The sequence below is a fragment of the Nicotiana attenuata genome, unplaced genomic scaffold (assembly GCF_001879085.1).
Source record: "Nicotiana attenuata strain UT unplaced genomic scaffold, NIATTr2, whole genome shotgun sequence".
In the NCBI taxonomy this organism is placed as follows: domain Eukaryota; kingdom Viridiplantae; phylum Streptophyta; class Magnoliopsida; order Solanales; family Solanaceae; genus Nicotiana; species Nicotiana attenuata.
Genome location: NW_017672534.1, coordinates 98,859 through 124,073, shown reverse-complemented (window position 1 = coordinate 124,073; position 25,215 = coordinate 98,859). Strand labels below are relative to the sequence as shown.

Sequence of the window (25,215 nt, the reverse complement as noted above, 5' to 3'; positions counted from 1 at the left end):
CCGGGTCTACCTCGTCTTGAGTGGAGAGGGACTCCTGGTTATTCTACTCGTAGTGTTATCTCATATATGAAGGCTCGGCGTACGGTCGAGAAGGGGTGTTTGGCTTATTTGGCATATGTTCGTGATTCCAGTGCCGAGGTTCCTTCTATTGATTCTGTGCATGTAGTTCATGAGTTTCCTGAGGTATTCCCTTCAGACCTGTCGGGTATGCCACCCGACAGGGATATTGACTTCTGCATTGATTTGGCTCCGGGCACCCAGCCCATTTCTATCCTGCCGTATCGTATGGCCCCGCCTGAGTTGAAAGAGTTGAAGGAGCAGTTGCAAGACTTTCTTGATAAGGGCTTCATTAGGCCCACTGTCTCGCCATGGGGAGCGCCGGTATTGTTTGTCAAGAAGAAGGACGGATCGATGAGGATGTGTATAGATTACTGACAATTGAACAAGGTTACAATCAAGAATAAGTACCCATTGCCGAGGATTGATGATTTGTTTGACCAGCTTCAGGGTGCCCAAGTGTTTTCTAAGATCGACTTGAGATCTGGCTACCATCAGTTGAAGATTAGGACATCCGATGTCCCTACGACAGCTTTTCGCACTCGGTACGGGCATTATGAGTTCTTGGTGATGTCATTCGGATTGACAAATGCCCCAGTAGCTTTCATAGATTTGATGAACCGAGTGTTCAGGCCTTACTTGGATTCTTTCGTGATAGTCTTCATTGATGATATTTTGATTTATTCCCGCAGCCGGGAGGAGTATGAGCAGCATCTGAGAGTGGTTCTTCAGACTCTGAGAGATAGTCAGTTGTATGCTAAGTTTTCGAAGTGTGAGTTCTGGGTGAGTTCAGTTGCTTTCTTGGGTCATTTTGTTTCAGCAGAGGGTATTCAGGTGGATCTGAAGAAGATAGAGGCAGTCAAGAACTGGCGTCGACCCACATCAGCTACAGAGATCCGGAGTTTCTTGGGTTTGGTAGGCTATTACCGTCGGTTTGTGGAGGTATTTTCATCTATTGCAGCCCCGATGACCAGGTTGACCTAGAAGGGTGCCCAGTTTAGGTGGTCGGACGAGTGTGAGGCAAGCTTTCAGAAGCTCAAGGCAGCTTTGACTACGGCGCCAGTGTTGGTTTTGCCCACAGGTCCAGGGCCATATATAGTATATTATGATGCATCTCGTATTGGACTTGGTGCGGTGTTGATGCAGGATGGCAAGGTCATTGCTTATGCTTCGCGTCATTTGAAGATTCATGAGAAGAATTATCCAGTTCATGATTTGGAGTTAGCAGCAATTGTTGACGCGTTGAAGATTTGGATGCATTATCTATATGGCGTGGCATGTGAGGTGTTCACGGATCACAAGAGTTTGCAATACTTGTTCAAGTAGAAGGAGCAAAATTTGAGGCAGAGAAGGTGGTTAGAGTTATTGAAGGACTATGATATCACCATCTTATATCATCCAGGAAAGGCCAATGTGGTGGCCGATGCTTTGAGTAGGAAGTCAGCCAGCATAGGCAGTCTTGCGTATATTCCGATCGGTGAGAGACCGCTTGCTTTGGATGTTCAGGCTTTGGCCAATCAGTTTGTGAGGTTGGATGTTTCTGAGCCCAGCCGTATATTAGCTTGCACAGTTGCTCGTTCTTCTCTATTAGAGCGTATCCGATATTTGCAGTATGATGATCCTCATTTGTGTGTCCTTAGAGACAGGGTGCCGCATGGAGGTGCCAAGCATGTTACATTAGGAGATGATGGAGTTTTAAGGCTGCAGGGTCGAGTTTGTGTGCCTAATGTGGATGGACTTCGAGAGTTGATTCTAGAGGAGGCCCATAGTTCCCGGTACTCTATTCATCGGGCGCCGCTAAGATGTATCAGGATCTGCGGCAGCATTATTGGTGGAAGAGGATGAAGAAGGACATTGTTGCCTATGTAGCTCGGTGTTTGAATTGTCAGCAGGTAAAGTACGAGCATCAGAGACCTGGTGGTTTGTTCCAGAAGATTGAGATTCTTGAGTGGAAGTGGGAGCGTATCACTATGGACTTTGTTGTTGGACTCACGCGGACTCAGAAGAAGTTCGACGCAGTATGGGTTATTGTTGATAGGCTGACCAAGTCAGCGCATTTCATCCCTGTGGCAGTTTCCTATTCTTCTGAGAGGTTGGCTGAGATCTATATCCGGGAGATTGTTCGTCTTTATGGTGTGCCCGTGTCTATCATTTTTGATTGAGGTACGCAGTTTACCTCGCATTTCTGGAGGGCAGTTCAGCGTGAGTTGGGCACACAGGTCGAGTTGAGCACAGCATTTCATCCTCAGATGGACGGGCAGTCAGAGCGTACTATTCAGATTTTGGAGGATATGCTCCGAGCTTGTGTCATTGACTTTGGAGGCTCGTGGGATCAGTTTTTGCCTTTAGCAGAGTTTGCCTACAACAACAGCTACCAGTCGAGTATCCAGATGGCTCCTTATGAGGCTTTGTATGGTAGGCGGTGTCTGTCACCGGTTGGATGATTTGAGCAGGGAGAGGCTCGGTTGTTGGGTATGGATCTGGTGCAGGATGCCTTGGACAAGGTCAGGATCATTCAGGATAGGCTTCGTACAGCTCAGTCCAGGTAGAAGAGTTATGCCGATTGTAAGGTTCGCGATTTTGCATTCATGGTCGGTGAGCGAGTGTTTCTTCGGGTGTCGCCTATGAAGGGCGTGATGAGATTTGGAAAGAAGGGCAAGCTTAGCCCTAGGTTCATTGGCCCGTTTGAGATTCTTGATCGAATGGGAGAGGTGGCTTACAGACTTGCGTTGCCGCCGAGTTTATCAGCCGTACATACCAGTGTTTCATGTGTCCATGCTTCGGAAGTATCACGGCGATCCATCCCACGTGTTAGATTACAGCACTGTCCAGTTGAACAAGGATCTGTCCTACGAGGAGGAGTCGGTAGCTATTCTAGACCGGCAGGTTCGTCAGTTGAGATCGAAGAGTTTCCCTTCTATTCGTGTTCAGTGGAGAGGTCAGCCTGCTGAGGCATCGACCTGGGAGTCCGAGTTCGATATGCGGAGCCGTTATCCCCATCGTTTCTCCGACTCAGGTACTTCTCTATTATGTCTGTTCGAGGACGAACGATTGTTTTAGAGGTGGAGAATGTGATGACCCAAAAAGTCATCACTTGTTTTAGAAATAAATTCAGTGTTCCGAGGCCTTAAAACCTCCTTTTTGTCTCACCTCGATTAGTGTGTGCAGTCCGGGCGCGTATCCGGAAAGCCATTATGTGAAAATTTGTGAAAAATAACAAATTTTTGCCTTCAAAATTAAATTTAAGTTGACTTCGGTCAATATTTTGGGTAAACTGGCCCGGACCTGTGATTTGACGGTCCCGAAGGGTCCATAGGAAAATATGGGACTTGGGCGTATGCCCGGAATCGAATTCCGAGGTCCCAAGCCCGATAAATGAATTTATAAAGAAAATTATTTTCTGGAAAATATATGAGTTTTTGGAGATGAAATATATTTGAAATTTGATGGTATCGGGCCTGTATTTTGGTTCCGGAGCCCGGTACAGGTCTTATATGTGATTTAAGTTGAGCCTGCAAAATTTGGTAAGAAACGGACTTGAAATGACTTGAATCGGACCTTATTTGAGAAAATTGGAAAATTTGATGTTCTTAAGTGATTTCATGATTTTGATGCTAAATTCATAGTTGTTGATGTTATTTTGGTGATTTGATTGCACGAGCAAGTCCGTATGATGCTTTTAGGTTAGTGTGCATGTTTGGTTTGGATCCCCGAGGGCTCGGGTGAGTTTTGGATAGGCCACGGAGTAGAAATTTAACTTAGGATGTTGTAGATCTTTAACAGGTATGTTGCAGGCTTGCAGGCTTCGCATTTGCGAAGCCTGGCTCGCAAATGCGACCAACCCATCGCAAATGCGAGTGGCCCAAAAATTCCCTTCGTCGCAAATGCGACTCCCCCATTGCAATTGCGAACTTTTGTCGCAAATGTGAGAATAGCAGACTTCTGAAGGGTTCGCAATTGCGAACCCTGGCGCAATTGCGACATCAGAGACTAGTTAATTAATACTTAGACGCATTTTCAGCCATTTTTCATATCTTCTCAAAACATAAACTCTCTTGGGCGATTTTTCAAAGAAAATTTCTTCTCCAAATCGATTGTAAGTCGTTTCTAACTCGTTTTCTTCAATCTTTAACATCTTTTCACATGATTTCAACTCAAAATCAAATGTTTTCATGGGGGAAATTGGGTGTTTTGGGTAGAACCTAGGTTTTTCAAATTTTGGGGATTTGGACCTCGATTTGAGGTCCGATTTCAAAACAAATTATATATTTGAGTTCGCGAGTGAATGGATAATCGGGTTTTGGTTCGAACCTCAGGTTTTGACCGTGTGGGCCCGGGGTCGATTTTTGACTTTTTGGGAAAAACTTTAGAAAACTTATTTCCGTGCATTAGAATCGATTCATTTAGCATTTATTGATATAATTAAGTAACTTGTGGCTAGATACGAGCGAATTGGTGGTGGAATCAAGAGGTAAAGCGATAGTTGAGGCTTGAATTATGTTCGAGGCATCGAGGTAAGTGTTTGGTCTAACCTTAGCTTGAGGGATTAGGAGTCGAGTCCTATTTGCTATGTGTTATTTGATGAGTACGACGTATAGGCATGGTGACGAGTATCTATACGTTGGTGTCAAGCATGCCCGTGAGTCTTAAATTGAAATCGTTGTGTTCTTACTAAGTACTACAAATGCCTAAGTTGTTGATACTCTGTGTTGGGCAAGAATCATGATTATTCTCGTGGAAATTGCTTATGGTTGAGTCTTGGTGCTAGTTGAGGTCTCTTTTGTGAAGTTAAATGTTAGAACAAGTTTGGTTATAGCTGATTCCCTTACCGGGACGTAATTATTTCTTACTGTCGATTCCCTTACCGGGATATTGTTGTTCCCTTATTGCTCCCTTGTCGGGATTCTTTGTGATCGGTGTTGAATTGTATATTGGGATCGGGTTGCACGCCGCAACAATATTATATGGATCGGGTTGCACGCCGCAACAATATTATATGGATCAGGTTGCACGCCGCAACAATATTATATGGATCGGGTTGCACGCCGCAACAATATTACATGGATTGGGTTGCGCGCCGCAACAGTGAAATATGATATGGATCGGGTTGCACACCGCAACAGTGAAATATGACATGGATCGGGTTGCACACCGCAACAGTATTTTTTTTACGATTTGGATCGGGTTGCGCGCCGCAACAATAAAGAATAAAAGTGGATATTGATTTGTTACTGTTCCCTTATTCCTTCTGCTGCGAATTTTAAATTGTTCTTTATGCTTTTCTACTGAGTTATTGTTGGTAAATGATACCCCCCCCCCCACAGCATGTCCCCTTCCCATCTTAAATTGCTAGTTTACCTTATTATTACTTGCTATATATATGATTTAATTGCACAGGTTTATTTGGTAGTCTGGTCCTAGCCTCGTCACTACTTCGCCGAGGTTAGGCTAGGCACTTACCAGCACATGGGGTCGGTTGTGCTGATACTACACTCTGCACTCTTTTGTGCAGATCCCAGTGCTTTAGCTTACGGACCGTAGTGAGATTGCTGTTTCTTGTTCATCAGGCGACCCGAGGTAGTCCTGCAGGCGTCCGCAGGCCTTGGCGTCTCCTTCTATCTTTTATTCCTGTTTCTTTCATGTATTTCTAGAGACAGTGTTGTATTATTTCTTTCAGACCTTTATTTGTAGTACTCCTAGACAGTCTGTGAAGTTGTGACACCAGTCTTGGGTAGATTTGTTATGGATTGGTATTAGCAGTTTTATTAAAACTTTACAATTCAGTCTTCCGCTTATTAAATTATGTTGCTATTTAGATGTGGTTCTTAATTGTTAACGGATTAAAAATGGAAACAAGGTAAATAATTCAATTGGTTGGCTTGCCTAGCTTTCACTAGTAAGCGTCATCACGACTCCCGAGGGTGGGAAGTCCGGATCGTGATACTTTCACACGAGATTATACACATCATAGTTGCTTTTTGTTTAAGCGATTAGGTAGGTGGCTATTTAAGTTAATTTTTCTGCATCAAAAGCATCATATTTACTGCTTTCTGGAGTAATTGGTTGATCTACCACAATTACATAGGTAATAAAGAGGAACATTTCTTCAGCTTCCAAAACAGAATATCACCTTAGATTATTACCCTTACACATGGCCAACCATCCAAACATGCACAAAATGTAATATTTAATTTAGTCGTGAATCTCCATTATAAACAGATTATGTCTTACCTTATTATTATTCATGCCGACTGTTCCGCTTCTCCAGCTGCAATCTCCTTCTGTTCCGCTTCTACAGCTAAGACCACCTCAGAAAACCATGTACTTAGCATTCAAAAATTTTATGACAATGTACATTAAATAAATACAAATTATTAGTGACTTTGTAGGCCTAATATGTAGCAGCTTACCAAATTCCAAGAAATGCTCATGTTACTATCATATGCTTGATAAGATTCTTATTCCAAACACCATTATATTTCCTTCATTTTCCTTATAAGTTACATTACTAGAGTCATTTTTATTATTGCCCCATCAAGAAAATATAGAGTTTCCTTTCAAGAAAATAAAGAACAAAAGCAATGCCTACTTCTTCAAAATCTAACCATTTTCGATCGATTAGTTTGCCTGGAAGATCACAATCTAACCATGTTAGATCGATATGTTTGCCTGGAACGTCGTATCAAACTACTGAACGAGTTAAACAGGCGATCAATGATCTACAAAAGTTGGAAATATCAACTGCGTCAACAGCAGAGATTATGTACAATGGTTTACTTGGTGTAGAGGAGTTATATAAGTGCATGAATGAGTTACTTAACTTGCCTCAAACACTTCAAGCATTTTCCCAATATCGACTTGGGAAAATGGTTGAAAATTTATTGGATAAATCCGTCAGGCTTCTTGATCTTTGTGGAACAACAAGGGAACTTGTTTCACAATATAAAGAAAATGTAAGAGACCTTCAATCGTCACTCAAAAGGAGGAAAAAAGATTCAACAACAGAAACCAGCATAGCCAAATTCACCTCTTTTAGTCAGAAGATTAAGAAGGAAGCAAAAAGATTAGTCTTGGTATTAAAGCAAATGGATCAAGAAGCCGAGGGTGGATTTGTACCAAAAGATGCTGATCAGGACACAGTAGATATGATTAAAACACTAAAGGAAGCTAATGCAATGCGCATTTCTATTTTCCAAATGTTCTTGTCTTTCTTGTCTGTGCCACTTTTGAAGCCAAAGTTATCTAAATGGTCATTGGTTTCAAGATTGGTAAATAAGGGAAGATTAGCATGTGAAGTTCAAGAAGAGAAAATGAACTTGGAAACTAGGTTGGAATCATTTGAGGGTCATCTTGACAACTTTGAAAATGGATTGGAAGGAATATATAGGTGCATGAGTAGATCAAGAAGCTCTCTCTTGAATATTTTGAAGGAACTTGGATTCAGTACGCCGATGTGGTTCAACTTGGAATTATGTAGAGAGAAAAAAGAGACGGCCGTTGAAAAACTACTCGGAGAGTTATGTCTCTTCAGAAAAAGTCCTAATGTTAGAGCTCCTTATTATATAGGTAGACATTCTTTTTCTTAAATTTTTTTTTTTAAAAAAAACGCCCTCTCCCTCTTTCTGCAAAAAGTCTCTTCTTCCTATGTACTTCAGTAATTCTAAGAAGAGAAGAACGACGCGATCTTCTACGAGACATTTGGAACGATCTTCTTTATAGGTACGATCATAAACTGTTAACTTATGCAGTGTAATATGTGTTTTGAAGCATGTGGTTGCACTATTTGAGTAGTGAAATAAATACGGTAAATCTTGGGAAACTGTGTGTTCTTGATTCATATTTTTCCTTTATTGGTATCAGAGCCAGGTTATTTGTTTCCTAGTTTATGACTAAAAGGGACGGAAGAACAACCTTCATTTGATGAATGTTACAGTGATATATGATCAATCTTTTTATTAAATTGACGCGTTGTCACTGTTCGAATGAAAATTGTGTAATGGTGACATCCGAATTGCTGTATTCCTTCTTTCAAATTATTGTTCATAGCATTTTGAATAATTTTATGACATTTTAATTTGAATACACTCAATTTTTTATTTTTTTTGGTTGAAACTTAGTTTGTGGTGACATGATTCTGCAAAATATGAGGCAACCTTCTTTTTCTTTTCCTTGCAAAACATCAGTGTAACAAGGTAGAGAATTAAGGTGAACACATTGTACAAAATGAAAGAATGTTTAGACCTAAGAAATTCTATTGTTTGTCATCATCATCGTCATCGTCATGTTTTGAGGGTCTATACTGCTGAACAACAAGAACTGAACCGCTAATATCAAATTCTGGAGAAGCCAAAAAATCGCCTACTTTACCAAGCTCAGGACATTCTTCCCAATCACTCATTCCTGTTGTTAAAATCGAATGCCCTCGCCCATCCTTTCCTACTATGAACAATGAGTACATTTCAGCCATGTCTCTCAAGGCAGATGCCGTCTCTGCACCACTTTCTACAACCTTCTCGACGTACCCTACTTGACCTGTCACCACATACCTGATCATTTCAAAGTTGCTGTCAATTATCACACCAGAATGAGAATAATCAACTTAACATATACTACCTATATTCGGATTTAAACATTTTATAGAGTGAAAAGGTGACAAGGTTCTTATTACCTGTTATGAAACTCTGTCAAAACTGCATTATCTGCTTCTTTCTCTACTTCGTCATTTGATATTGCCATCAAGACATCATCCGTCTTGTGGGCAATATTGACGCCTGCAATTTGTCCTCTTGAAGACGCCGGAAGGAACCTAATTATGGTGAGATTTACGTGATGATCCATGCCAAGCCGTTTACTAAAGCCTAGTGCCTCACGATCATCAGGTCCACCAAAAAATAAGATAGCGATGTGCTGCAGAGAGTCAGAACCCGAAGGATTTAAGGACCCGGCTGTAAGTCCACGGTCAATAAGAATGGCAACTGAACATGGCGCATGACGAAGAACTTTCTGATTTGTAGTTCGTATACCTTGTTTCCCGTTTTCTAGCTTCCCATCGATTCTCTGGTGTTTGTGGAAAGGAAGAACGACGATAGATGCTCTTATGTCTTCAGCATTGTTACAAATATCTGCATGCATACGTGAAAAGGGAGATACCGCTTTAATCTGATGAACAAATAACCCTGTCTCACTAGTGAACATATCCACAGCGTCATTTATCTCAACAACATCATTCCCACCATAATCATCTTCATCGCTTAGTTCATCTTCTTCTCTTTGATTGTACATCAAATTAGTCTTTTTTTTACCTGGGAGCTCAACCAGATGCATTAAGTAAGGGGTTATTGGAACATCTCTTGGCCCTCTGGAGGCTGCAACAAGTCCTAACATAGTTGCCACTGGTCGCGGACTATGCACACAAGCAAGTATTCGTAGTTCGCTTTCTGGATTTTGAGATTCAAAATGTATTTGCCTGTAACCAATAATATCACTTTCTCTTCTCACCATGAAAGCTACTATTGGTCCCCATACCAATGTATTCACAATAATTGTTGCAATCATCACGTCGTAGAAATTCTGGCTCAAAACAAGCTGCAAATTTGAGCACTCTTAGTTTCACGTTAGTAACAGGCAAAAGAAAGCAGTAATCTAATGTAAGCAAGTAAATCGCAGCATTATTATTTTTACAAGGTATAAAACAATATATATGCTTCAATCTGTTCTTGGAAAGGAAAACTTACATCATCCGTCAAGCCAATTGTCAACGCAAGCATATCAACATGACCTTTTAGGTTCATCATAAATGCCAAAAGCACCCCTTCTCGATAAGGAATCTTTAGGTGGAAGCAAGCTGCCAGTGTTCCAACAATCTTCCCTCCAATGCTCGACAAAATAAGGATACAGAATACCATGAAATTACGAAGATTTTTCAGCTTAGTCACATTTGCCCTGAAACCATGGTTGCCAAAGTAGATTGGAAATATGAAATTGTGAATTGGATATGTGAGTTTGATCAACAATGTCCGAGCTGCTTTGCCTCCTCTAGGAAACATTGAGCCAATGAGGAAAGAAGCTATGATGCTGCTGAATCCAAAATGTTCGAGTGCCATAGCAGCGACATAGAGAATCGCTAGAAGTACAAATATTTCAGCATTTCTAAGGTACTTTTGGTTCCTATTCCTCCTATTCAACCAATTAGCGAGATACATATTGATTACAATAACTATACCGACAATAATAAAATAGAGGAAAAAGAAAAAGATCCATTTTGCAATTGATGTTGACTTGTATTCTGAAAGTATAAACAATAGAATCACCGCATATGCATCGGCTATCAAGGAAGAAGATATAGCCAACCGTCCAGTCTCAGAAGTTGAAAACTTAAGGTCTGCTGCCACACGAACCACGATCGGGGATGCTGCATTCGCTAACGTTATTATGATCATTAAGGACATCATGAATGAAGAACCACGGGAAGCTGTCTCTTGAAATACTAAGAAAGTGACAGCAGCTGCAAAGAAAGTACATGCTAAACTGCTGCCACATGCAATAATGCTCGCTGGACGTATGTTGCGCATTAGATAAGGGAAGTCCGTCTCAAGACCAATCAGAAACATGATTATAGTTCTAAAAATTAACGCCATGAATTCATAGTAACCCGAAGCGTAACTTTGAATGAAGAATTTCTCTACTGCTTTGATCCGTGAAAAACCCGAGGGACCCATCAAGAACCCCGCCTGTGTAATGAACCACATAAAAAATGTAAGAACAAGAAACAACTCACCCATATGTCCAATCAAAAACAAAGTTATCAATTTGGAAATATCTTGTCACTGTGCACTCTAGGAAATTTTAACTCTTTAATAAATAGCAGGTCATATAGTCCAGCATACTTGTGTCAAAAATGCAACATTGGGCCATAAAATCTTTTTAGCTATAAAGAAGTCTTTTTTCCCTCCATTTTTTTTAGTGACGGTGATGTCCGGACCAGTTTGTGCGTACCTCGACTATTCCACGGGTACCTGCAACCTCCAACCAGCACAGGTACCGGTTAACTTTACCCATAGGTCCGGGGCAGCCTGCAGGCGCCTCGACTATTCCCTCAATTTCGTGTGTTTCTAATCTAAGTCTAAATTGATTAGAACTTTAAAAATTAACCAAAAATAAATTAAACAAATAGCTAGCACTACAAGATCCCTATTTCATGTAATAGACAAATCTTGAACAAACTATAGAATAAAAACAGTGATCCTACATATTTGGGCAATCAGATTTAACATATATTACAAGAACTATACATGCACACAATGTATTCGTATAAATGTTTGTGTGAAGATGACATACTTACGAGAATTTGAACAAAGGGTGAAGCTTGGCCTAAGGGCTTGAGCAAAATCTGCAGAACATGAGAGATCACAAGAATGCCAGAATACTGCAAACCCATGCTAATAATTGGGTTGACCAATTCATTATTGCATGAGGCTTGTTGCTCTGTGCCAGCCATTTTCTTGGAAGGAGAATAAAATGGTTAATTACAAGAATTTTGTTATTTGAAGAAGCATTTTCATGGTAATAAAAGAGAGTAAAAAAGGGCTACAAGGATGAGAAGGGAGGGATGAAAAGGGACAGAATAATGCTGCTAGTGATAGCTTTTCCTCCCCCACCACCTTCTTCCTTGGTCCTTTGCTGCTGAATATTTTTTCTCTGTTTTTTCTTTGTTTGAACCATTTGTGTAAACCGAAAGAAGTGCGAAAACAAGGTGGTGGATTGCTAGTATTTTTTTGTTTCTTGGTTTCGACCGTTATTAGCGGATGAATCTCTATGTGTTTGTTTTGTACACAGATTACAACTTATTTAAATAAGTTAACTTTTAAAAAATTACATAAAATATAATTTATATTAAAATTTACAACTTTTAATATTCCTAATATATCTTTCTTAAGATTCTCTCACCTAAAACACGTATCCTTATATCTCTCTTGAGATTTTATCTCACAACTACTTATCCCTACATAAAACGTATGCTCTTTTTAATTTTTCAAAAAATTTCCTTTTCTCTCTCTTCTAGTTTTTTAATATGATGCCATGGATATGAGACGGTAAAGTATTAAAGTTTTACCCTCACAGACATTGTCATGTTGCTATTCCATGATTCTTTGCTATTAGACAGCAATATTTTAAAAGGCGGGGGCGAGAAGCGAGACGTTTTACCTCAGACGAGGCGAGGCGTAAGCCCTGAGACATGGGACGTAAGTCCACGGATCTTTAAATTTCACTAATTTTAAGATAGTACAAAATAAAAAATAACTATAAAAATTACATCAAAATTACAAATTATAACAAATAATCTATTTAAAATATTTATAAATTATAATTCGACAATGAATAATACGAAAAGTATGACATATATCATAATATGCAAATTAGTTGCAACGTCGTTACAATTCAAACATCAAAAGTAATGTATTCGATATGAAATCTTATATGTATCTCTTAAGGAGTAATAAATCTTGAAAGAATTTCAATATTATAATTTGATATTTTACGTAAAATACTCCTTTTATTTAATATGATTTCTATTTGAAATAGAATTTATGTAAAAACATAATTCACAATTTAAATTTGATTCTCTAGCATCATTTATTTTTAAGTTTTAACAAGTTAATCAATTGACACATAATTCATCATACAATATCATGATAACTAAATATTTGTAAATAGTTACTAGCTAATATTGACATATTAAATTAATAAGTACTGTATCTTGTTATTGTGAAAAAAATAATATTTAGAAAAATAATTATAAAAAAAATTATGGACTATTAATAGTAAAGATATAGCAAAAATTAATAAATAAATACTTTCGAAAAGAAAGATTTATTTAAAATTTACTATCATAGCAGTCTTACTAGATAACGTGCAATAATTTTTATTTTAATTATGACATAAAATACTCTCAACTTAATGATTTTATGAATAAGAAAAAAGTAATTTTGAATAGTCAACGATTTGGTAAGAAAATTTGAGGATTTACAAGTTTAGTTACATACAATTGCATAAAGTTCTATAGGTGAGCCTAGTACCTTGGGCGTTGGGCGCGGCCGGGGCGTAAGCCCCGGTGGCCGAGGCGTAAGTCTCACGGAACTAAGACCCACACATAAGCCCAAGGGCGTTTTACGAGTGCTCCGCCCCGGACGAGTCCTAATTCTGCATTTTAAAATAGAGTTAGACAGTATAATTTGAATATTGCTTATTGATAGTATCATAAACTCATCTTGAAAATATGTACCTCTCTATAAAATTATAGAACTTCTAAATTATTCTCCTTTAGATAATATCCATACACTTCTTCAAAGATCTTGACAACCCTTATGTTATTGTCTTTGACAAAACACGGGGAAAAATGTTGCTTGAAGAGTTTGACATTAATTGAAGATGGCTATATATATATATATATATATATATATATATATATATATATATATATATATATATATATATATATAGTATACTTAATATATTATATGTAAGGTATATTAATGATATATACTTGTTAATTACACGTACACAATATATGTATATTACAGTAAATGTAATTGGCATATTAACTGCATATATAAATATATTGTATGTATATAAGTATGTGATATAATCTATTTATATATGTATATAATATAATTATATACCATCAATATATCATTATTTATAGGATATATGATTTTTTGAAACTGATTTTAGCAGATTTGTTATTGATGGTCTTTATATAATATTTACTTTATTTTCACCAAAAAAAATAATATTGAAAAAGTTAACTTATGAGTGAAGACACTAATTTTTAGAAGGAATAAAACAAAATGCCGAAAAAGATGATGAGAGATTACTATTAGGAAATGAGTGATTATTTTGATAAGTTTCCCACTCTTTTAGGCTTAAAATATGGCATTATTCAGTTGTTTCGGTTGGGTTTTGCCAACTGTGATATAGATAGGAGAAAATCTTTTGTTGTATATAATGTAAATTTGCAAATGGTTGTAATAAATGTTATTTATTCTTATAGGCCTTGTAGATAGGAAAATTTCCCCAAAAAGCTACATGGCTGCATGCTAGATAGGGGTGTAAAAATGAGCGCGTCGGGCGGGAATGACCCAGGTAGCCACTTTTAACTATGCTGTTTAAAATAGGAAAATTTTCGTTCCTATACCATATAGGAAACTATATTACCAAATTTGTTCATAGTTTGCATATTACTCTTCATGCTAATAGTATTTCTACAAAATATAGATCATGCATTAAATAAGGAATCATTGTAGCTGTAATCTTCCTTATTTAGGCGCTAAAATTGGGGGATTAAATATTCTTCCAGATCTTCCAAACGCAAATCACGCACATTAATCTTCTTCGTCAGTTTCGTTTCAAATTTAGTGTCTCTACATCAAACGCAATTATTCTTCTACAATTCAAAAACGAATTGATTATTCTTCTACAATTCAAAAACGAATAGATTATTCTTCTACAATTCACAAATCAAAAACGACTAAATCTTCTACAGTTCTTCTACATCAAACGCAATTATGTCCAAATTTCAGTAATACAAAGCAAAGGAAAGGAGAGCAGCAATTCCACCATTGACAGCCATTAAAAAGTTTGAAAGCTTTGAATTCAAATTTGGGTTTTCAAAAATCATTATTTGTTTGGATTGAGTGTTGTTGAAAATAATTGGGAATATGGTTTGGAGTTTATATCTCAATTTTGAGGGGTTTTGGTGAAGATTAGACTTAGTTTTGACTGAATTTCAGATTGAAACTCGAAGAAGAAGAAGAAGAAGACATATATTACAGAAATTGTAGATAAATTGAAGAACAATTGTAGACTGTTGTTTATTTATTTTTCTTTTATTCATTTACTTATTGTATGAAAGTTGAACAATATTTATTTAAGTGGATGATTTAGTACTGTTTTGGACAAAAATATGTATCAAAAATGTGAAACATACATTTCAGGGGAAGCATGTTGAGTCCAAATATGTACCCAGTTTGTAGATATTTTGTAGATAAATTATAGATTATTTGTATTCTGATTGTAGCTGCTTTATTTTTTATTTTCACAAATAAAAAAATGACTAAAACTTCTACAAATCTTCTAAAAAAACGTAATTATGTCAAAAATCTCAATTATGCTGCAATCGAATGTGAATTGGGATATTAAAATTCAATGTACCCAGTTTGTAGATATTTTGTAGGTAAATTATAGATTATTTGTATTCTGATTGTAGATGCTTTGTTTTCTGTTTTCACAAATCAAAAACGACTAAAACTTCTACAAATCTTCTGCAAAAAGCGCAATTATGTCGAAAATCCCAATTATGCTACAATTGAATGAGAATTGGGATATTAAAATTCAATGTACCCAGTTTGTAGATATTTTGTCGATAAATTGTAGATTATTTGTATTCTGATTGTAGATGCTTTGTTTTTTATTTTCATAAATCAAAAACGACTAAAACTTCTACAAATCTTCTGCAAAAAACGCAATTATGTCGGAAATCCCGATTATGCTACAATTCTGTGATTCTCCTATATGCTCTTGTTACTTCTTACGAAACTGCTATACTAAATATGAAATCCAAAAAAACATGATGAAGGGATAGATCTTCTTAAGAAATTTTGTAGATAATTTGTAGAAACATTGAACTTATTCTAAAAATTCACGCCTCTTTAAATACAATACAACCATACTTTCTTGAATTTAAAGTTTTAGCAATATATATAACTTAAAAAACATCTTCTCCTCTGCACAAGTTAGCTCCAAAACAGACGAAGTGGAATAACAAGCTCCCATCAAAACTTTTAACACAAAAACACAAAGCTCAAAAATAAATAAACAACAGTTTACAATTTTTCTATAATTTCTGCAATATACGTCTTCTTCTTCTTCTTCTTCTTCGACGAATTTTAATCTGAAATTCAGCCAAAATCAAGTCTAATCTTCACCAAAACCCCTCAAAATTGAGATATAAACTCCAAACCATATTCTCAATTATTTACAACAACACCCAATCCAAACAAGTAATGATTTCTGAAAACCCAAATTTGAATTCAAAGCTTCAAAGCTTTTTAATGGCTGTCAATGGTGGAATTGCTGCTCTCTTTTCCTTTCCTCTTATATTACTGAAGGAACCCGAAATCATAACCATCAGAAGTTATTACTGTGTATGAAACTTTGAAGATTTGACTTCAATTTTGACTGGTTGTAGAAGAAAAAACCTTGATTTTGGACGTTAATGATAGAGGGTTTCAATTGTTTTTCTGGATTTAACAGAGGGTTTCAATTGTTTTTCTGGTTTTTCTGGTTTCTGGGTTTGTGGTGATACGTGGGTGAGGGTGTGGGGTTGGGAGAGAGAAACGTGGGGGGATGGGGATTTGGAGGAATATACGGTACCATAAATTTAGGAGTGATATAAGGTACAATTAATGTACAGTTAAAACACCTTATGGCATAGAATTGGTAATTAGGTATACTAAATATAATTATATCAAACCTTAAACATTGAGGGTAATATAGTTTCCTATATGGCATAGGAATGTAAAAAGTCCTTTAAAATATACTTGCAGTTTACAATATATTTAAATATTAGCCAATTAACTCAAACTTAAGGACACGGTGTCTTGAAGTTTAAACCTCAAAGTTCAAACTTCAGGACAACGTATACTAAAGTTCGAAAATCGTATCCAGAAATTCGAATTTTATGTCCTAAATTTTAAATTATCAGTTTAGAAATTCAAGACACTTAGTCCTAAATTTTAAATTAGCAGTTTAGAAATTTAGTACACTTAGTCATAAATTTCAAATTAGCAGCTTAAAAATTTAGGACACTAAGTCCTGAATTCCAAATTAGCAGCTCAAAAGTTCAAGATACTTAGTCCTGAAGTTTGGGTGAATAGGCTAACCTTTAAATACATTGTAAATTATGAATATATTTTAAATATTAGGCTTAAAAGTGGCTATTGGTGCACTTCGCCTTGACGAAGTGCACCAGTAGCCATTTTTAGACTGCTGTTTAAAATATATCTACAATTTATAATATATTTAAGGATTAGCCAATTTATCCAAACTTCATCACTAAGTAGCCTGATATCCTGAATTTTTGTCCTAAATTTTTGAGCTGCTAATTTAGAATTCAAGACTTGATGTCCTAAATTTTTTAGCAGCTAATTTGAAATTCAGGATACTTTGTCATGAATCTCTAAACTACTAATTTAAAATTTAGGATATAAGATTCAAATTTTTGGACACAATTTTAGAACTTTAGGACACGGTGACCTGAAGTTTGAACTTTGAGGTTTAAGCTTTAGGAGCCCGTGTCCTGAAATTTGAGCGAATTGGCTAATATTTAAATATATTGTAAACTGTGAATATATTTTAAATAACACGCTTAAAAGTGGCTAGCTTGTGTTATTTCATGCTGGTTAAATGGATTGAATCAGTAAATGAGTTGTGTTATAACTCGCCCAAATGTTTGCTTTGGCCAAAATCATTGAATCAATTTGGACTAAATAATGAGTCATAACTCCGCAACTCATTTTTTTTTATTTGTTATTGTTTGTCCTTTATAATTTATTACTATACAAATCAAATTAATAAAAGTTTTTCCTCTTTTATCATAAAGTATTTCAAACAGACCAAACTTGAAAATTTTATTTTGGAATTTTTACTTAGTACAGTTGGCCCCCGAAATAATATCCGGCAAAATATGTATTTTTTGTATATTAAAATCAAACCCCGACCTTGGGGAGCGGGATCAGCACCCAGCTAAGTTACCCCAGTCAAACAAACCTCCTTAGTGCCTATATTGCAACCCTTGCCCATGAACAATTGGTGGATAAATACCCAGAGTTAGACCAAAGAGAATAAAATATACAACACTAATATTCATTTCTCATGGAATCTTCATTAACAGTTACCAAAATATTACAAATTCATAGCTAGAAAAGGAAACATCCAACAATTTCGACAACGTTTTTAATTAGTCTTCCCCCACTCAAAACACAACCCACAATATGTATACAGAGCCTCTAAATGACATGAGAATAGTACGGAGATGACGGTACAAGTCCCCGGCTATACCTCAAAATAATATAGAAGTGTGAGTACAAACATACGGCCCCGATACAGAGTAGCTCACTAAGTCCGCTGAGGAGAGGTCACACCATCAAGAACCTAAGCCACTTGCTGCGGAGCAACCTGTATCCATTAAAGATGCAGCATTCCCGGCTAAAGGAACGTTAGTACATATGAAATAGTACTAGCATGTAAATCTAAATACCTGCTCATGGAATAGAATGCCAACATAAGAAGAAGAGATTCGTCCAAGCATCAAGAGAAACCAATAATATATAAATGCCAGGTTAAAACATAACCAATTTTCAAGTAAGAATTAACAGTTTTGGTTGGGAGATTATTAGCCACCGATCGACACACCATGTACAAGGCATGGAGTCTGATCACTGCTCGACCGGCTAAGCTGTCTCACCCCAATATATGCGGGTGGACATGAATACCCAATACCCCCATGCACATGGCACGAAGTTCGATCTTCGCCCGATTGGCTAAGCCGTTTCACCACGAATGAATATGGATCGACATGGTGATATGAATCAAATATAATAATAAGAAGGAAGAACCACCATGTGTGGGGCATGTGTCCGACACCACCCGATCGGCTAAGTCATCTCCCCACAATGTTGTGTGGGATGACATGGTGATATGAACAGGTGTTAGCAATAAAATCATCCCAATTAAGGGGAATAATCTCATCACAGTACAAGAGAATTTCTGTCTCTCAATCGTCTCCTACACTGGCACGTGCAATTTTGGATGTGGGCCTTCATAACCCACTCTTCCTCGGTGCGATAATGATACTCCCAAATATATTTTGTATATATAGAAAGTAGAAATATTATTGTATTCATCCTATAGCCTTTCATACCATCTATCGCTTTATTAGCACATTTAACTATTCACAACATCTTCATTTCATTTGCTCTCTTGGCCATACCTAATGTTCTTCATTCATGGCACGATGACTGCATTTCATATTTCACACTTTTATTTCTTTACTACCAAGGATCATTATCGTGAACATTAATATATAGAACATTCTGGAAATCATAACATTAAATTCATTAGTAATGAGTTCCTTGAACACATTGAATTTCTTTAGAAGAGTGGAGCATAATGATTGACAATTGAAATACAAGTTAAAATCATAAGCGGTTAATACACCATTTATTCTTGGAATACTTTTCTCAAAAGGGGAGTGCTCACGCCCAACTATGCCTTATAAAAAGGACTAAGCGGTCGTTGCAAATATAATCCGGTTTACAAGTCCGGAGTCGAATCTCGTAGAGAACTAAGGCTTAGCTATAGTTGTTCAATATCGCTAAGAAACACAAGTCCAAACAATTTTCTAATTATAAAGATTATAATATTTATTTTTATCTAATTAACTAACAAATTTAGAAAGCCGTAAAACTATCAATTAACAAGGATAAGGATTGGAGTCAAGATTAAGGAGGTCTAGAGTTATGATTTCCCCAATTGTCAGAATCTTTCCCGCTACGTTTTCTATAAATTCGCCTAAGTATTCTCTACCGATCATGAGCGCTCTGACTGTCGTAACTCTCTCCCGAGTAATTACCATAATTTACTAGACGCACTCTCCCGAGTTACGCTAGCTGGCTTTTATTACAGCTCACTTAGATCGCATCCAAGGTTTCGTTATCCCTAATCCCGCCTTTAAACCCTCAGTTATTGATCCCTCATATACTTTGGGAGTGGTGTTGTTCAATAATTATCTAAATATGCACTCTCTCCCGAGTTATGCACACTAAATAGGCACAGCTAATTGAGGATCCTGTCAATTAACTACAATAAACACATAGTTGAACAAATAGAGAAAATACTACGGCTCAATTATATAAAAACATAACAAGAATTTATCCTACAAAAGGTTCCATCAAAACCCTAGATAACAAATTAGCTATTCATAATAGCATGTAAAACTACAATACTAAAAGTCATAACCAACAATGAAAAATAGGAAGAGGAAGGATAAAACTCGTAGAAGAATTCCCCTCCTTGCTCCTATTGTGTCTCTGCCTCCTTAGGTCGAATCTCCGGTCTCCTTAGCCTCCTTAGGTCTAAATTATGTCAAAAGTGTGTCCAACCTCCCTAAAATACCGTTTTTCCATGTATATATACCAAGTAGGGTCGGGCCCAAACAATTATACCTTCTCCTACGCGAAAAAGGACAATATTTCACGTCTGGACTGCCGCGGTACAACCGCGGTATATGGCAGGTATACTACCTCAGCCCGCCTCAGCTCCGCGGTCGCGGTTTCGACCGCGTTTTTCACCCTGTCCCGTTTGGAATTTGGAAAAACGTAAAACATGAAAGTTGTAGTCCTTTGAGTTAGCTTTCCAACCATATATTGTGGAGCCCAAATGGAGTTCTGAGCAAAAGTTATGTACATTTTACTAGACAGTGCGCAATATGCCTATTCGATTCTTCGTTTTGTTGCTCTATCATCCGTCGATCCCCGAATACGATCCCGGCTTAATTACTTGAGCTTTTACTCAGACTTCAAAGCTCCAAATCACTTGAATTCATTCCATAACATTTATATAACTCGGAATCACTCCTACAAGGCATAAAACACACCGTTAGTGCAAAACACTAGCGATTAAAGCGCAAAGTCAACTAAAGTGCAGTAAATTAGAGTGTAATAATTGACTAAAATACGTAATTATAGCCTATCATCAGGAAGCATGATATCTATAACTTTAACTCATGAGTATATAAGAACTCAAACACATTGGAAATACTTACAAAGTAGAGGAAGGTGATTTACAATTGCCACATGGATTCAAATCATATGCATTTGTTACAACAACTATATTTAAATATTTTGCCATGAAGGGGGGGCATAACATGAAAGGAAAATTTGAACATGACTCGAGTACATAAATATTTAGGCAATTCGATCATCGGAGGGTATTTGAAACAGTAGGAATAGGAGTTTTAACAAACCATATTTGAAACTTACGAGGAACTCATGGATTCTGATTCTAGAGAAGAAGTTTAGCCAACGTATTGCAATTGAGCTTTACTTAAAATTACTACAACGTTCCATTACACCTAGCAATTTCAATCTATAGGAAGATGATAAAATCGAATCATAATTAGATGGATTCTCATGATATGAGTCTCTTGGGAATTTTTCCAAACACCTACCATGCAAAATCGATTACAATGGTAATCCCTTTCTCCCTCAACCAATCTAAACAAGAATCTACTCGAAATAGTTCAACAACCCCACATACCACCTCTTATTAGTACATGCATGACCTATCTCTTACTCCACAACTTACTTAGACGCATAACAACTTGCATGAAAGCTTAGGATAAGGACTTACCCGGATAGTTGATGGCCTAGTGAGTTGCTTCCTTGATTCTTCAAGATTAAGCAAGAATGGATTAATAGGAAGGTTGGGGCTTCCTCTTCTCTCTCAAAAATATTCCCCCTCTCTCTAAAACAACCGCCTGATGCCTTCCAAAAAATCCCCAATGGCTTTATATTAAAACAAGATCGGATTATAAAAATTCCCAAAATGGACCCTCCAAACTAAATTTGCAATCGCAGATGCTACCGTCAAACACGTATGCGGTCCGCAAAATGGACCGCTGAATGATCTTCAAAAACCTGGGTTGGCCTGGTCCGGTGTACGACAAATCTGCAGTCCATAGAGCAATTATGCGGCCGTATAATGGAATGCGAATCTTCCCTCCGAAATTCCTCATGTTGATTCTGCGATGGATGTGCGGCCCGCGAAATGGATATGCGGTCTCATTTTGGACTGCGAAATGACCTTCAAATTGAGCTTCTTCTGTTAAACTCCGCAACGGTTCTGCGGTCTGGAAAACCAATCCGCGGTCACGAAATTGACCACAAAAATGCACTTCTCAGCAAATTTTTATTCCACCAACTCCTCGATGCACTGAAAGAAAATTATCTACCACCTTCCAAACACATTTGCATACTTTGGCTACAAAAATCTCAAATCCTCGGCGAGTTTTTATGGGGCCTTATAATTAATGTATAATATACATATTTTATATATAATCAATATATATTTTTTGTATATTTGACTAGAGACTATAATTATTTTGGGTCGACCATCTAAATATTTTAAAGTCATTTCCTTGTTTTTATAAGTTTTCTTATGCGCCAAAATTTTGGTTAAATATGTAGTTGGTCCAAACTTTTAGATGACTAACTTGGTTCTATGCGCAAAATGGCTGGCCACTGAGCATATGTCCAGTCCAACCTTGATGTATGTGTGTGATGACTTGGAGTTAATGAAATTAATGGATACCTTATAGAGCAGGACGCTAATACAGCATGTCTGTAAGAGAACACTGATGAGGCTGCACTAGGGAACCCTGTAAGTGTGTGATGACTTGGAGTTAATGAAATTAATGAATACCTTATAGAGCAGGATCAGAGAGCTAATACTGCATGTCTGTAAGAAAACACTGATGAGGTTGCACTAGGGAACCCTGTAAAGGGTGGCGTGGGGGCGTTTTCAGAAACTCCAGTGGTGACTGGGTGCTGGGCTTTAGGGGAAGTCTGCCACATACAACAAGCACCCAAGCCGAGCTTCCTACACTATTTCAGGGATTGCAAATTGTAGAACCAAGAGGACTATCACCTTTGGAAATCAACACAGACTCAACAGAGCTAATAAGAATGCTTAATTTAGGAAACCTTGTTTTTGACTCTATTATCTTCGAATGTAGGCCAATTATCCTAAGATTGAGAGGCACAGTGGTGAATACAACTACAAGGAGAAGAACAGAGAGTAGTTGATCCGATTCCAAAGGAATGAGCTAAGAAAGACCTTTTTGGAAAAACAACAATCGTGACAGTTCTTTCGGTGTTTGCAAATGAAGCTTTTTAGGCAGTCATCCTTGGAACTGTGTTTTCTAGAAAAATCCTGGATTGTAATATTAATATTGTGGATCAAAACTTAGGGGCTACTTCATATACCCTAAAGACGATGTACCTATTTTCCTTTAGTGGCTATTATATAATTATCCCTTTGACCAAAAAAAAAAAAAAGAGTGGAGAATGGGAAAGAATACAGAGATTAGCAACTCAAAGTTTATAAATTGCGATATTATGCTATAGATAAAAATATGAAGAGAGTGGGAGTCCTTGTAGATTTAAGTATAGATTTATATACAGCTAATTGTTAGGGATATAGTAGATATGCCCTAGATCCAATATCATATTTGATGATTTGAACACATTTTTGTGAACATTATTTGATATAAAAATATATGGCATTCTTTTTATCATAGTTATTATTAATTGTTTGATTAATTTGATAAGGTCCTTGATTAAATTTTGAGATTTGTCATCGTGATAGAGATCATGATAATGAGAGCAAAGTCTCTTACAATTTAATCCGAAATTGTTCTTGATCGTAGGATTATTAATCTGGACATTAGTAATCCGGTTAGATCAATATTTATGTGATCGTCTTTATGGGATAAAGATTAGTTGATCTCATTAACTAAATCACATAGATAGATGATGCATATAGAGATATGATCATTGAACCGACTCATTGGATAATTTCTAATGGTTAGAATTACCATAAACTGTCAATAGGATATTCTCTTGAAGAATGTGATGTAAGAATTTCCTTTGACCTGAGATCGTCATAGTAATTGACAAGTTATTTATTGTGCTTTGATACTAGACACCTATGGCCCTAGCGCGATAGTTGAAAGGATATTGGGTATGATTAAATACTTGTAGAATTAGTGATTGATCAAGATGGAATCTGTCAACTCTTGGTAATGAGTTTAAGCTCCATGTAAACGACCAAATTAAGACCTTGGCCAGGGCAATTGAATGAAAGAAGAAAAGAGTTTCTTAGGCCATTCAATGGTCGATTATATTTGACATGGACACATAGTTGGTCGCCTATTAGGATTCGACAGTTGAACCATATCCTAGGGTGATCCAGAGCTATAAGGACAAAAGGAATTACTACATTATTCTTCTACTGGTTCTTGAGAGTAAATTGTATACTTCATTCTATCTGGTCGTTAAGGAGTGTTGCTAGACGCCACCCTTGATTAGTATATTGATGTGATCAATTTACTACCGGTTTAGTATTGAACCTATGGGGTCGCACACTAACGAGTGTTCTGATCTTTGCTAAAGGATTAATTATTTTGTTATTTGATAATTAAATTAGTCAAATAAATAAATTATTAGTCCAAATGAAATATTGTTTTACTCTTTGCTAGCACAGAGACTATAATTAATATTGTGAACGAATTGNTTTGAAACAGACCAAAAAAGAAATAGATTCACATAAATTGGAACAGAGGGAGTAGTATTCAGTTTCTGTGGCTCAAATATTTTTTCTCACCCAATGTCCGATATCATGGGCCCAATTAAATTTGGATTCACGCTGGGACGACTCACATTGAGGGTAAAGTATTCCCTAATAAAGCCGACTCCATATTAAGGATTCGAACTCAAAACCTTTGATTAAGGTTAAAGGCCGAGGGGATAATATTCGGACATTAAATATAACACACCCGATCGTTAAATAATTGTTAATTAATAAAAGGCGCTAACTTTTCCCTCATTTTTTTCCCACCTCCGCCAAATCTCCCACCCCCAGAAAAAAGAAAAAACCCCTAAAAATGTCGACTATCTCTAAACAGTTCGTATAAACCTAAAAAGACTGAAACATCGACTTCTCTAACAGTTCCATCATAAACCTCAGTTTTGAACGAATTAGCAGAGAACTGCTACGACGAATTCAAATAATTAGAGAAACTGTTCTACTCCTAAAATTCAGCAATTAGCGAAAGAAGCTGCTCGTCACCTCCATTGACAACAACTGCTCATCTTCAAGTTTCTTCTCATCAAGGTAAGGTTCAAAATTTTGCCCTTTTCTATGTGAATTGAGTGATAATTTTGCTAGGAAAGGCATCTGAACTAGGAGCAGGGATGAGAGAGGCCATAGCATATATTGTGATTTGACTCCCCATCGAGCGTTATATGTTTAACGAGCAAC

The 25,215-nt window shown here is 37.0% G+C and overlaps 2 protein-coding genes across 2 annotated transcripts; one reads left to right on the top strand and one right to left on the bottom strand.

Moving 5' to 3' along the window:
• The first annotated feature begins 6,457 nt into the window (after positions 1–6,457).
• On the top strand, positions 6,458–7,876 carry LOC109213575. Its single transcript, XM_019377391.1, has one exon. The coding sequence runs from the start codon at positions 6,639–6,641 to the stop codon at positions 7,641–7,643; it is 1,005 nt and encodes a 334-aa protein (XP_019232936.1). The 5' UTR covers positions 6,458–6,638; the 3' UTR covers positions 7,644–7,876.
• Positions 7,877–8,199: 323 nt separating this feature from the next.
• LOC109213574 (cation/H(+) antiporter 2) lies at positions 8,200–11,854 on the bottom strand. The gene is made up of 4 exons (XM_019377390.1): positions 11,399–11,854; positions 9,792–10,787; positions 8,726–9,642; positions 8,200–8,603 (listed from the first exon to the last, which is right to left on the bottom strand). The coding sequence occupies exons 1-4, from the start codon at positions 11,552–11,554 to the stop codon at positions 8,309–8,311; spliced, it is 2,364 nt and encodes a 787-aa protein (XP_019232935.1). The 5' UTR covers positions 11,555–11,854; the 3' UTR covers positions 8,200–8,308.
• Positions 11,855–25,215: the final 13,361 nt, after the last annotated feature.

Coding starts and splice junctions, on each gene's coding strand:
- LOC109213574 (XM_019377390.1), bottom strand. CDS start 11,554: ATGGCTGGCACAGAGCAACAAGCCTCATGCAATAATGAATTGGTCAAC. Junction 10,788..11,398: donor CACCCTTTGTTCAAATTCTC/GTAAGTATGTCA, acceptor TTCATTACACAG/GCGGGGTTCTTGATGGGTCC. Junction 8,604..8,725: donor TTGACAGAGTTTCATAACAG/GTAATAAGAACC, acceptor TGAAATGATCAG/GTATGTGGTGACAGGTCAAG.
- LOC109213575 (XM_019377391.1), top strand. CDS start 6,639: ATGCCTACTTCTTCAAAATCTAACCATTTTCGATCGATTAGTTTGCCT.